Here is a 12,832-nt window from a genome sequence, read left to right as displayed (position 1 = left end):
ATGAACTCAAATAGAGACAGCAAGGCTGGGCAGAGGGCAGTGTGCAGCGCAGCACAGTGCTTCCCCTCTGCACGGGGGGAGCTCACCTTGGCTTCACGGGGGGGCCTGGGCGAGATGGTGCCTTTGCAATTATACACTGCCTTGAAAAACACATTGGAGCTAAGGAAGGGTATGCTTCTCTGTTCAGGTCTTCACCACTTTTGATGTTTTCTTTCTTTTGCTTTTTTCCTCTCTCTGCCAAAGCTACCTCGGTATGGTTGGTAACATGTATCCCTATGCCCAGAACTGTGGTGGGCTTAAGACATATCTGTCTTCACGCTCAGCTAGTCTGTCTCTCCTGATACCTCCTTGCAGTCTCATTTCTTTTCTTACCTCACACTCATCTGCAGCACACGAAGAAGCTGCAGTGAAGTTTAAGCAACCATCTGCTGCTAGGTTGCCTCAGGTTGAACCTACTGAGTTGAAACCCACAGACAGTGTACAAGAGCTACAAATCATGATGCAAACTTGGGGTTTTGATCTTCCCAGCACTTGCCAGTTCCCCCCCTGCAGAGCTGTTCCTTCATTTTTCCTTTCCACAGGCTGCATTTTGCAGTGGCCCTGCCTGCCTTCCCTCTCCTCCCCTCTCCTTCCCGGCCTCTGCTTTATCAAATGCAGCATTTCAGCGTCACTGACTGATGGGGGATGCAGCAGCTTCAGCAGGCAAGTTGGAGAGGGGGAAGGAAGAGAAGGAAAAGCTGCACTCAACAGAAGAGGCAGCAGAAACACTGAAAGACAAGCTTTGCTCCAGAAGCGGATCCCAGTCACCCTTTGTTAAGGCAGCAAATTAAGATACGGTCCCTAAATCAGTGTTTGGCGAGTGGACCCTGACTGCTCCATGTATTCCTACAGTGTATTTTCAGAGAACAAAGCTCAGATGTATAGCTCAGGTTCGCCACAACCTGGACTGAATCAGCAAAATGGATGATTAGCTACCCCGCACACTGCCAGCTGCTGCATGGCTAAGTGGTACCACAACAAAAACTCACTTCACTGCTCACAGCTTAAAAAAAATCCTGGCTCCTCAGAAATGCAAAGGTCATGAATGTAGGGGGAAAGAACAGAGCAATTGTCTAGTTACCTGTCTGTCTTTATTCTAGGAGACCTAGGATTTCCAGGGTTAATCTTTGCCATTTTCCAAAAGGACTCTGTTATTTCATGGTTTATGCAACAGATTTTGCTTACAACTTATTCTGATTGTTAAATAATTAGAGAAGCGTATGTTGCCCTGCAGCAGTGCGGATTTTTCTGTTACATGAGACTGTTATCACCAAGTGCCAAATGCATCTTGAAAGGCTTTTTGTAGGGTTCTGCTGAATAAGCACACTTTTGAATGAGCGCTTTTCTGCAGCATGCCCTGGTCTTGCCAGCTGCTGATTACCCTCCTACTAACCACTGGTGACAGGTCCGTATTACACATTGGAGTAGACAGTAAGGATACCCCATTTACCTTGAAGTTAATGAGCTAATGCACTAGCAGAAGTCCAACAGCAAAGCCAGCAAAGTCTGATTTATTCTGGAAACTTCTTAGGGTAAATACCCTAAGACAATAATGGGCAAAAATGCTCTGCTCAGTTGAGAAAAGCATCAGAGGCAACCTCACTTTAGAATTCGAGTCTCATGCAAAGAAAGAGAACTTGCATTTAAAGTAATTCTTAAAAGCAATTTGTAGAGGATGGAGCCTAGTCCACCCACACAGATTCTCCAAGAATGAGATGACCACACAAACAAAACAAAAAGCAGTCTTCCAGGAATGAAATAAAGCATTTCTCTGGATATGTCTGTCCAAAGCAAGCACCAAAGGAAAGAATGAGTAAATCTGTGCCACCTTAGTGGAAGAAGACAAGGATGCCAAGATTCAGGATAACGCCCCGCTGCTCATCAGGTGTTTGAACTAAACATTTGCAAAGGAAGTTTTGACTTCCATTACTAAAAATAAACTCCAGCTTGTGCATGAGGCTTATTTTGTAGTCTTTCATAATGTCTTTTCTCCACTATTTTCTGGGAATTTATGAGCTAACAAACTTTAAGAAGGTTTTGTCAAATTCCAAGGAAATAAAGGCACAGATCAGAAATTTCACGACCTTCTGAAGTGGGACTTCAAGTGGGGTTTATGCTCTCTGTCTTTATTAGTGGAAACTGAAAACAAGTCACTTTTTTGCTCATCTAACTTAAATTGAAATATGGCTCTCCTAAACCAAAAATAGCCTCACTCAAGTATCAATTACTAAGTATCACATCACTGAAGGCAAGGGAGTCCAACCCAGTGTCACTATAGAAGTGGTTTAGGTTTTGTTTGTTTTGCATGTGGACAAGGTCAAAAATACCTTTGAAAAAGCTTCCAATACACACCCCCGTGTCCTGAATTTAAAGACAATAAATTCAGGAGTCCAGCTGCCAGCCTAAGGCACCCTAAATCAGCAACTCAAATTTGCTACCTCCCCTCTGCCTTCATGCACCGCTCAACTGTACCAGCTTCACTGTGCCACAGCCCTTAACCTCAAATGAATTTCTTCCAGTGCTTTCAGTGCTGTCTTTTACAGTCTGGCTGGAAAGTGCAACCTTCACTGCTCTGCCTCTGTTTACAAGATTGGAAGGATGTCTTTAGACCTAAAGAAGAAAATTAAATTAATCTGCACAAGTTACCCTCAGACCTCCTTGAGTAAGCGAGTTAGCATCCAAGCACTATACAGCTGTATTCACGCAAGCAGCACATGAAATGCCTACGTGTGGCTACCACAGGCCTGGTGTGAGCCCTAGAGACGTGCTGCCCGCAGGAGCTCAAAAGCAAAATGAATCCCACACACCTTTTGGTTTGGTTTGGCGCTTTTTACTATTCATAATATGCTTGAGTTTAAAAAGAAGCCTGTCCTCGTTGCTCCTTAGGGCCTGACTCAGTACCAACAACACTGACAGAGAAGACCATACTTAGAGGTATTCGCCACCTTTGGGAGGAAGATAACCAGGCAAAACCAGAAGTGTCGGTGCTAGCCAGGAGGTGGCAGAGGAGTGGGGCCACCACGTACACTGGTTTCTGCGTTAATTTGGCAAAACCACAAATACAAACCAAGGAAAGACAAGACCAAACCCCACCCTCCATCTGCAGGAATAAGAGGATGAAACCCTTAATAACATTCCTGCTTGTATTTATACTAATTGCTCATCTTCCTGAGATCTGACTTTATGAAATTATGCATGCACACCAAGCAGATGAGTTTCCATAGAAACTCAGGAACTGAACTTTCATTAGAAAAATCTTTTTTTTTAAAAAAAAATATCTTCCAGATAAAAATGCAAATTGCCTGTCAGTGGGTGGCTTTCTGAATTTATGTATATTTTTTTTCTTTTGCACTGTAGGCAGATTCCAGCTGGACCTACATAGCAACAACATGCAGGCATTGTTTATAGCAAGCCAGACTCCATGGGGAAATAAGAAATTCAGTAGCAAGGAGAAGCTCTCAAGTGGAAATACCTCAGGGAAACAAAAAACTGAAGTGCTCAGTGCTGCGTCTTTGTGAGGCTGGGGCATTGTGCAGCCTCCAGCTCTCACAAAATGCTTGTGGTTTGCAAGGGCAGGGTGGGGAGGAGAGAAGAGAGGAAAGCGAAAGCAAGAAACTCTCCTGCATGCAGAATTAATGATGTTCAACCTGTCCTTTAAACATCCAGCAGCATATTTCTGCCGGTTCAGTTAAGCCTCACTGGAAAGGCTGACACCATCTGTCACGGCTCACTCTGGGTGAAGGAATAGGTCTCAGTGCTGGGGTTTGGGAGCATTTGCAGGCCAGGGCTGGCGAGGGGGTTGGCCACACTGCAGCCCCCACTTGGGCTGAGGCCTGAAGCACAGTGTCTTACACCCACACCTCGTGGAAATCCAGGCACATGGGCAAGAAGGGGACATGGGGTCATTCCTGGTCAGAACAAGAGGGAAGCAAGATAGTGGGCATGCCAGGGAAGTGCCATGGATCTGGGCAGCCTTTGGCACTAATAATCACACATGTAAGCAAGTAGGAAGGGGGAAATCATTACCTCCTTTAGCAAATGCTTCCTCCTGTGTTTCTCCCCAAAAACATATAGCAGGTTTTCACTTATTTAGTATACTGCAGCATCTGCAGGAGGCTTTGCCCTGGCTTTGGGGAGCCTGAGATCACCCTTTCTGAGGGTTTACAGATGTTTTTTCAGCTAACTGGCATGCTTGAAGGCACAGAATACCAACGAGCAAATGTTCACATGTGTTGCACTTACTGGTGGGTATCAGCTTCAGCGTCTTCCCCAGGTGAACACAGTACCTGGGGTTTGCATACAGTTTCCTCTCAGTGCTGCAAAACAGCTGCAGGAACCTCAAGCACAGGCAAAATAAATGCAGCGGCTCCACACTGAGGAGCCGTAGGGGAGGGAAAGCCATGCCAGCCTCTGGTCCTTGACCAGCAAGGGTCTGGGGCAGACAAGGGATCTGTGCTGCACGGGCAGTTTACGATGAGGTGGATTTCACTGCAGCATTGTTGAGAGGCGCGAGATGTCAGCTAGGGAGGGAATTCCTGTCCTCGTTGGAGAGGGATGACAGGCAGCAGCTGCCTGGGCTCGCTGGCCCCTGTGCCTCCAAGGCCAGCAGCCCTCCGGCAGCGTCGAGAGGCTTGATGCCGCTTAGTGTCAGGGTGAGGACAGCAATGGGTCCCCGGCCACCAGAGAGCACAGTTGGCTCTGTTCGGTCAGCACAACGGGAAGAGTTTTTCAGAAGAGTGGTTTTGTGGTTGAAGACAAACTTGAGCTGAGATAGCTCCCGCCTATTCTTGGCTCAGCAGCAGATTTGCTGTGGCCACGCTACTTGCCCTTTCTGTGCCTCATTATCCCTGTCAAGTGGGTGACTCAAATTATAATTGCACAAATTCCTTCCAGTCTGTCATTATGTGCCTGCGGTCATCTCCAGGCAGCTATCTCCAGAGGAGCCAGCCTCTCCCATCGGGGTACCTCTGAGCCACCTGTGCCTGCTTGCAAGGGTATGGTAAGGTTAGGCCCTGTTGCCTTGCCATTTTCCAACAGAGAGAGAAACCTAAAGAAAAAACATCCCCACTGCATCTTTAGATGGTCAGATTTGATACTGAGTTGATTATTCAGGACAAGGCTATGGGCAAGAAAGAGGCGGTGAAATTTTTCATGGTACCGCTGATACTTGATTAAATGGGCGTTTCTTAATTCTATTCTCAGGCAAAGTAATGTGTTTCTGTAGGTATTAGCACTGTCATTGGCTGTAGGGTCTTAGTCATGCTGATGCACCCTGCATCTGATGGCACTTTTGGAAGAGCGAACGAAGCAAGACAAAGGAAAAATCTTCACTACTTCCAAAAGCATCAGTGCTTTTTCATCAGGAATTTACTTGGGTTCTAGTTGTGAGAGATTTCAGGTTTCTTATGTCTTTTCACATCAACTAAAGACAATTTGACACATTAAAGATTAAGCTAATGTTTTTCTTTATATATATGCATCCACATACTCCATAGTCCCAGCAAAAGCAGCCATCTCACTTGCGAACATTTCCGTGGGTGAGTGCAGGCAGAGGCCATGCGGAGCTTGGCAGGCGACATGGAAGTGTTGGCTGCTTCCTCCACAGGCCACACCTGGACAAAACTGGTGAGAGGTTCGCCCTGGTGGGTGCACCTTCAGGCGGAAGGAGAAAAATGCCACTAATGCATCGTGGCCTGCAAAGCCCACGTGACCATCTGGGCTCGGTGTGGTTGACTGCTGTATAATTAAAAGGGAGTCTGGCTCATTAGATGCTTTGTGGGTTTAGACGCATCCATGCGAGCCCTATAGGAAAACATGTTCTTCCTACCACTTCTTTCATCTTCCCCCTCCTGTTCCTTCCAGATGGTTACACCCACTTGTGTCTTTTCTTACCCTAAGGACAGCTTTTTAAACAAGGTTCCTCCATCCTTCTCCTCCCCCACACGGCTTTAAGATCTATACTGGAGTGCAAATAGCAGGAGGACAGAGGGCCCCATGCTGTTACATGCAGCCTGCCCCTAGAAGGCTGGAGGGGGTCATGCCCCTCTAGCCCCATTTGTCAAGAGGAGAAGTCTGTATGGTCAAGATGTAGGAGCTGAGAGACTTTACATCAGCCTCGGTTGGATGTTCCAGATGTGCAAGAGTTATTTAGATATTCAGTGTAATTGAACCCATGCATATTTTCCTGGGGATTAGAAGCCAGTGTAACCTAACTGAAGGAGAGAGGGATGCTTAAAGGGCCTGTAGCCTTTCTCGATATAGCACCAGTATACACTCTTCCAGTAACAAGCAGCAGGAGCACTTGCAGAGCTGAATCGGTCTCTGCTTAAAAAAAATATTTTCACAATTGGTTTTTTTAAACTTACACACCCTAATCAAAAAAAGCAGAGATTAACAGTTGATTAATACTCTTCTCCAGAAATAGGTGGAGATCCCCCCCAGAGGAATCTTGCGCCTGCACTCATATGTCTGCCCAACTTGTTGGGACCTCGGTGCACTCCATTTCTTCCTCTGTTTTGTGCCATTGTTAACTGCTCATCACTTGTTTGTTGACAGGGCCTGGTGCTGAGCAAACTTGGGCGGAGGGACCTGGCCCAGAAAGTCCTCAGAGATGCCATCCGGATCCAGACCACCAGTCACAGGGCCTGGAAGAGCCTTGGAGAGGTCTTGCAAGCTCAGGGGAAAAACGAAGCAGCCATCGAATGCTTCCTCACCGCTCTGGACCTCGAATCCAGCAGTCCTGTCATCCCGTTCACTGTCATACCAAGGGAGCTCTGAAGTTTTGCCCTGCAGCTAAGCACCTTCATTCCATGGACAGACACCAAAACCAAACAAATAAACAAAGAAAAAGCCCAACAGAAAAGTGCCATTGTACCTTGGAACTGGGCAAAATAATTCCAGGATGGGGCTTGGGTCACACAGTTAGCTGAGACAAGGCTAACTGTAGAAGATTTTGCAACAGGCAGAAATAGAGAATGCCTTTTTCTTCTCATGTGCCTGGCTTCCCTCCTGTTCAAGGCTTATTTCAAAGTGTTGGTTCAAGGTGACTGTCTGTAGAATAGATCATGCTAGGGTATGGCTGTTCTAAGCACTTGCATCTTTCAGTTTTCATTAAGGATAAAAACCCCAAGCCTTGAATTAAAGCCCGGGACTGCTCTAGGCAGGAGTAAATGCACCAGCTAACTTGACCAAGTTCTGCTTAAGCATGTGGCTGCCTCCACACAGATCTGACGGGATAGAAATGACAATTAAACCATATAGACATGCAGTATATGCCATTTACAAAACTATTTCAGCTATTTTCATAATCCTTTTTCCTGCCTTGCTCTTATATACTGCATATGCTCACTATATTTAGTGTGGCATTGTTTGCTTAGACCAATTTAAATTAAAAAAACTTCTTTTTTAAAAGCTGCTATTGCAGTATGGGTCACAAAAGCAAAAAGACCAAAGACCAAACCAGTTCGCACGTGAACTAGTATTAAAAACTTATATGTATCTCCAATTACATATTTATTGAAAGGGCTTATATGGAGTAGTTAATTATAAACGCTGAGCTTCATTCTTATTAATCACCTATTGCATCACTTTTAGTGAGGAATATCACGATTACCAGTGTATAGTGACTGAACTCTGTGCTTTACTGCATTACCATTCCTGACAGAAAACATTTTCAGATCTGTCTTTTCATGATATAAAAGATGGCAACAGTCTTTTAAGGGAATGTATGCTGAAGGCAGTATGTGTATATATTAATTACTCCTTTCTTAAAACCAAATCTTTGGATTGTCTATAGAAATTTCAGATTAGAGGTAAGGAGTCGATCGTTCAGCGGAGCAGGATCATTTTGTGTAATGTATCAGATGTAAGAGTGATCTCTTCAGAGCCATCTGAAGAGCTCCTAATCCGCGCATCGTCCCCACGCTGGCACGGCCGGGGCGGAGAGCGCAGCTGGCATACCCCCTGCGAAGCCGCTCCTTAGCTGTGCTTGACCTCCCCAGGGCCTCGGCAGTGAGGTAGAGCTGTATCGTGCTGTCACACGACGCGCAAGAGCCAGCCCCATCCAGACCAGTCCCAAGACGAAGATGCAGAAATGAGCTGCAGGCACTTTTCTACACAAAAGGTTGGGGCTCTGTGCCCATTTCTGTCCAAAGAAGATTTGTGACTATTTCATAAGTAGGTTTGCACTAAAACATGCTTTGTACTATAATTCTGCCCAGTATTGTGATCTGCAACTAGTTCATTCCAGAAATAATAATATCCTCAGGCACTTAATGGGTAGGGGTTATTTCTTAAAGAGCCTGAGGCTCTGGCAGCAGACTTGAAGTCAGCATCGTTTACAATTATTTGGAAATCTGCAGGCTACTCGAGAGGTGGGCCCTTCGTGCTGCTCCCAGACCACACCATCGTAGAGCTCCTGCCCCCAGGCAGCTTCAGCTCCTGACTCCCCTCAGGTTTCTCTCAGCAGCCTGTTGTACTCCCAGGCCAATATATATATTTTTTTTCCTTTAAATCTTGCTGGTGCCATAGCCCAGCTTATTCCTCTGTTCACCGAGGGATCTGGAGTGAAAGCAGGCCAGCCTGAAAGGTGCTCAGCCCATGAGGTCTCTGGCTTTCCAGTGCCACACAGGCACCAAACCCAGCTTTTTAGGCCAGAGGCAGGATTCCAGGGAGACACTGTTACCCAGCCACATTCCTCATTTGCAATAGCACCAGCAGCAGAGGAAGGAATAGGTGTTAAAGTACCAGAATTAAATGAGTTTCATGAAGACAGAAAGGCGTGGCAGAGACCCATTTTGCTGTGAAGGATGCTATGAATTTGGCTTGCTCTGCACTGCAGGTGGGAAAGGGGGGAAGGAAGAGGGAGAGATGTTGTTGACGACATAACATGTAAATTGTTACCCAGGTGTTTTGAACCCAGTTCCAGAGTCAGATGCAATCTGACAATAGACTTAAGTCGATACGTATAGACAGATATTAGATTCTGATATTTGTTCTGCTCAGCAGTTCCCAGGGTGGGAGCGAGCCTTCTGTGTAAGACGCAAAAAAAGAGTCAGTCTGGTCCGACATCACCGCTTTCTTGTGCAATGTATATCTGTAAAGCGCTGCCATAGCAACCTCTGTGTACCAGACAGCTATTTGAGTACAAGCTATGCATTCACCTCTGCAACCGACGTACCGCTTTAAGGGGTCTGTAATGTAGCTGGTCTGTGACCTGGCAGGAGGGTGCCTGTTTCCCAGCAGCAGTTGAGAAGCAAACACTCACAGACGCATTTACTTCTGCATGCATAGCTTGTAAACAGCCACCAGCACATCACATTTGTTACCATCAGGCAAATTTCATCTCGGCAGTAATCACTCTTGCCACAGCAGTCACCTTCCTAGGAGAGGTGCAAACGTGCACGAGTACTTTCAGTGCATCAACCAGTCAGATGTTGCCAGGGTGGTCCCGAATTTGTCATGTGCATTAACGAGTGTTACTGGCATTGGAATTGCAGTCCTGAGAGCTTCTGCTCCAGGTGTGGCAAGGAAGATGGACACAAGTAAGTGCCATCGGTATCAATAGGAATTCCACGGGTACGGTACCCTCTACCAGCACAGCACATCACAGCCCCTACATCAGTGGCAGACCAGGTACTTTGTATGCATACTGGACTCAATCCCGAGATTTGCTGCATACTTCCCAGAGGGTACGAAGCACCTCTTGGCTGGAGGTGTGCTATATTGGTCTGAAATGCTCTGCACAGTGCAGGAAAGAGGGCGGTTGTTGCAGACTTGCAAGTATTTCGGGGGTAGATCCTCTAGCTACATTTGTTATTAGTGCTCACCAAAACAGAAGCCTTCCCTGGCTTACATGCAACCTCTGTTCTTCAGCATGGATTTTGTTCATACTTCCAGGTACAGAAAAACAAAGACAACTGCTTCAGACAAGCCTGCGCCTTCTAGTAGTTATTCAGATTGCAACATTGAGAAATCTAATAGACCTACTTCCCTGAGCTCAGTAAGTAATATTTCTTTGTATAGCAGGGAGCACGGCATGCTTAACGCTCAGGGTTTGAGTCTAAGAACAGATTTACATCCCGTCCGTCACATGACTGTCACAGACTATCATAAGTAATGGAAGTTTGGGGAACAGTAAGTGAAATACCGGTTCTGTGAGTTTTAGCCCTGACTTGAGTCCAACAGAGTTTTCTCATTGGTTTAGAAATAGGAAGATAAAAAAAGGTATCGTTGCCTAAAGGATCCAGGTATACCCAGGTTCTTGTTCCACCACAAGGTTATTTTCCTGTGTGTTGGCAGGGTGCATACAAAAGAATAATAATTCGCTCCTATTTTTCTGTTGCACAGACTACAGGAGTAGTATTTACCGTTCCCTTTGATGTGCAATGTTTGTATATCATAACAAAAATGTCTTTGCCTCCAGGATAAGAGAAGGAGAAGCTCAGAAGGCCAGGGGACAACCCCGCTCCCTGCCTTACCCTGTGTAAACTGTCATCAGCTCCCCTGGCATTGTTGGTATCTGTGAGCATTTCCTCCAGCTGAGGGTCTGCCCACCGCTGTACTCACTCCGTACAGGGAGTACAAGGGAGCTGCCGTATTCCTGCGCTGCACAAGTACCCCAGTCCGTTTCTATTGGTAACAGTTCATGCTACTGATTATCACAATGCTTCAGAAGTGCTAATTATCTTTTCTTGGTAATGACTAATAAATCCAAATGGAGAACAGTCCTGGAGGGTGTTTACTTTAAAATTCACAGGCTGGGAACAAAAGTAGGCACAGCACTGACTGCTGCAGTTTGAATTACAGTTATTTCATCAAAAAAAACATTCCATTTTTGGAGAGTTTTGGTGAAGACAGAGTTTGGCTAGTTTGTATTTCATTTTAATGACAGCAGAGTGGGAAACTCCTTTTTAGTGAAAAGACATCACTGCCATGATCTTTCTTCAGCCAAACCAACAGAGGTTTGGTAGTTGCAATTCAGCCTAGCAGAGAAAGGCTTCCCAGAGCAACCGTGCTGCACCAATAATTGCCTCTGACGGAATTGTATTACAGGGATATTTGACAATTATGCCACAAGCGTGTGTAGCTGAGACGTCTCTCCCGCCCCCCAGCATGTCCCATATTTGCCTAAGGAAAGCTGCTTTATGCCCAAAGGGACAACTGCAGCACCCCTCTGGGTGCCCATCAACACTGCCCTGGCGCCTGCTCCCACCTGCGAGGTGGCGGCTGCCACCAGCTGAACGGTCCTGCTCGCCAGCACCCCTCGCTCGTGCAGGTTTAACCAGCCCTCTGACTGTTCCCTAAGCCTGGCTCCCGGGGATGGGTCTCCCTACTGTTACGTTGTTGTTGTTCAATGCTGCAGGATATCAGTGCGTGGTCAGATGAAGAGTTGTTTTCTTAGAAATCAGAAACTGAAACCTCCATCAGCTCACTGATATTGGCAGGAGGGGAGGTAACCCCTGATCCAGCAGCTGCCGAGGTGGTTCCTCTGACTTTGCCTGTGATAAACTGGCTCGTGCCTTCAGCTCCAACAAACCAAGGCAGGTTTCCAGGTAACTGGATGCTGAAGGCTCCAGCTCGTTTCCCCACAGAAAGGCAAGCTGGTCTGTAGCTGAAACCACCGTTAGGGATGTGAGACCACACCACTGCAGAGCAGCCCATGACGGTACAAGTAAGAACCTCCCTGAGCCAGTGCAGAGAGAGGTGCCCAGCTTTCGCACATACGAGCGTTTCCTACCTGCCACTCGGATACTGGTAACGCGGTTGTCGGAATCAATCTTCCTTGTAGTTTAACCTTTTTGTCATTGTAAGGTGTTTGCACCAGCTGAATAAAATTGACCCTGTGGAAAACAAAAAATGCTCCTCATTATTTCCTGACAATTTCAGGATTTTTAGTGTTCATGCCACAGATACCTCAAGCACTATGAAATGACCATTTGTTATATCAACTGGAACCTACCATCCCTAGCAAGTTACCCATTGCAAAGGGTATTTTGGCCTACCCTGTAGTTCATGGGAAAAATGAGAGTGAGCATGCAAGCAGCATGCTTTCAGAGGAACACAGCCAGGAAAAAAGAGTAACGTAGCTTCAGATGTTTGGATTCATGGAGATTTAAGCGAGCATCATGCTTTTCTTGTGCTTCTTCCAGTAAAAATAAACAAAGGTAGTGTGAGAAACTCTAACATTGAGGTAATATGCAAATACTATGCTGTCAAGTTTAGAGCCTCACCTTATTTTGGCCACAATGCCATTAATCATCTTTTTGCTACAAACAGTTACTCCTGTGGTTATTTGGAAGTAAAACGTCTCCATTCAAGGGCTTCCAGAGCATTCTTCGCATTTACACATTAATCTTTTGGGCAGGCTTCAAGAGGGCCTTCTTAAAAAGCCAGCCCCTCAGTTTCATACTAAAATGAGGTTAAGGACAGGGTTTTGGAAGAGCATTTCTTTATAACCATGGCTACTTTGGTTTACAAGTGTATTCAGGATAACTCAAGCAGAACGAGGTTCCTGTGTGGCAATAAGATAATTAAGTCCTTTAGCTGTTAGTACAAAGTTTTAAAAACTAGAAATTGCAGTGAACAAAATACTAGCTCTGACCTTCCCGCCCCCCCCCCCCTCAGCCCTTCCCCCCAATACAGAGAGGAAGGAAAACAGTGGTGTGGGGTTTCTGCGGGGGCAGAAGGATGGAGAAGGCTGTCATGGCCCCTCTGAGCAGGAGCCCAGCTGGAGGCATACAACTGAACCCCAATGAAAAATGGAGAATTTCATTATTCAGTTCCCTCTGAGGGA

At 46.1% G+C, this 12,832-nt stretch overlaps 1 protein-coding gene across 3 annotated transcripts in view; it reads left to right on the top strand.

The window, feature by feature from the left end:
• TTC7A (tetratricopeptide repeat domain 7A) overlaps nucleotides 1–11,890 on the top strand; it is a 184,806-nt gene extending 172,916 nt beyond the window's left edge. For all 3 annotated transcript variants that reach the window (XM_064446062.1, XM_064446061.1, XM_064446063.1), the window contains one exon: nucleotides 6,595–11,890. In XM_064446062.1, coding sequence (XP_064302132.1) covers nucleotides 6,595–6,816 — 222 coding nt within the window. In that variant the 3' untranslated portion in view covers nucleotides 6,817–11,890. The remainder of the gene's footprint in view (nucleotides 1–6,594) is intronic.
• The last annotated feature ends 942 nt before the right edge of the window (nucleotides 11,891–12,832 follow it).

This window comes from Phalacrocorax carbo, chromosome 3 (assembly GCF_963921805.1).
Source record: "Phalacrocorax carbo chromosome 3, bPhaCar2.1, whole genome shotgun sequence".
Taxonomy (NCBI): Eukaryota; Metazoa; Chordata; class Aves; order Suliformes; family Phalacrocoracidae; genus Phalacrocorax; species Phalacrocorax carbo.
Note: the sequence above shows the minus strand (reverse complement) of the source record. Positions and strands in the feature narration are given on the sequence as shown.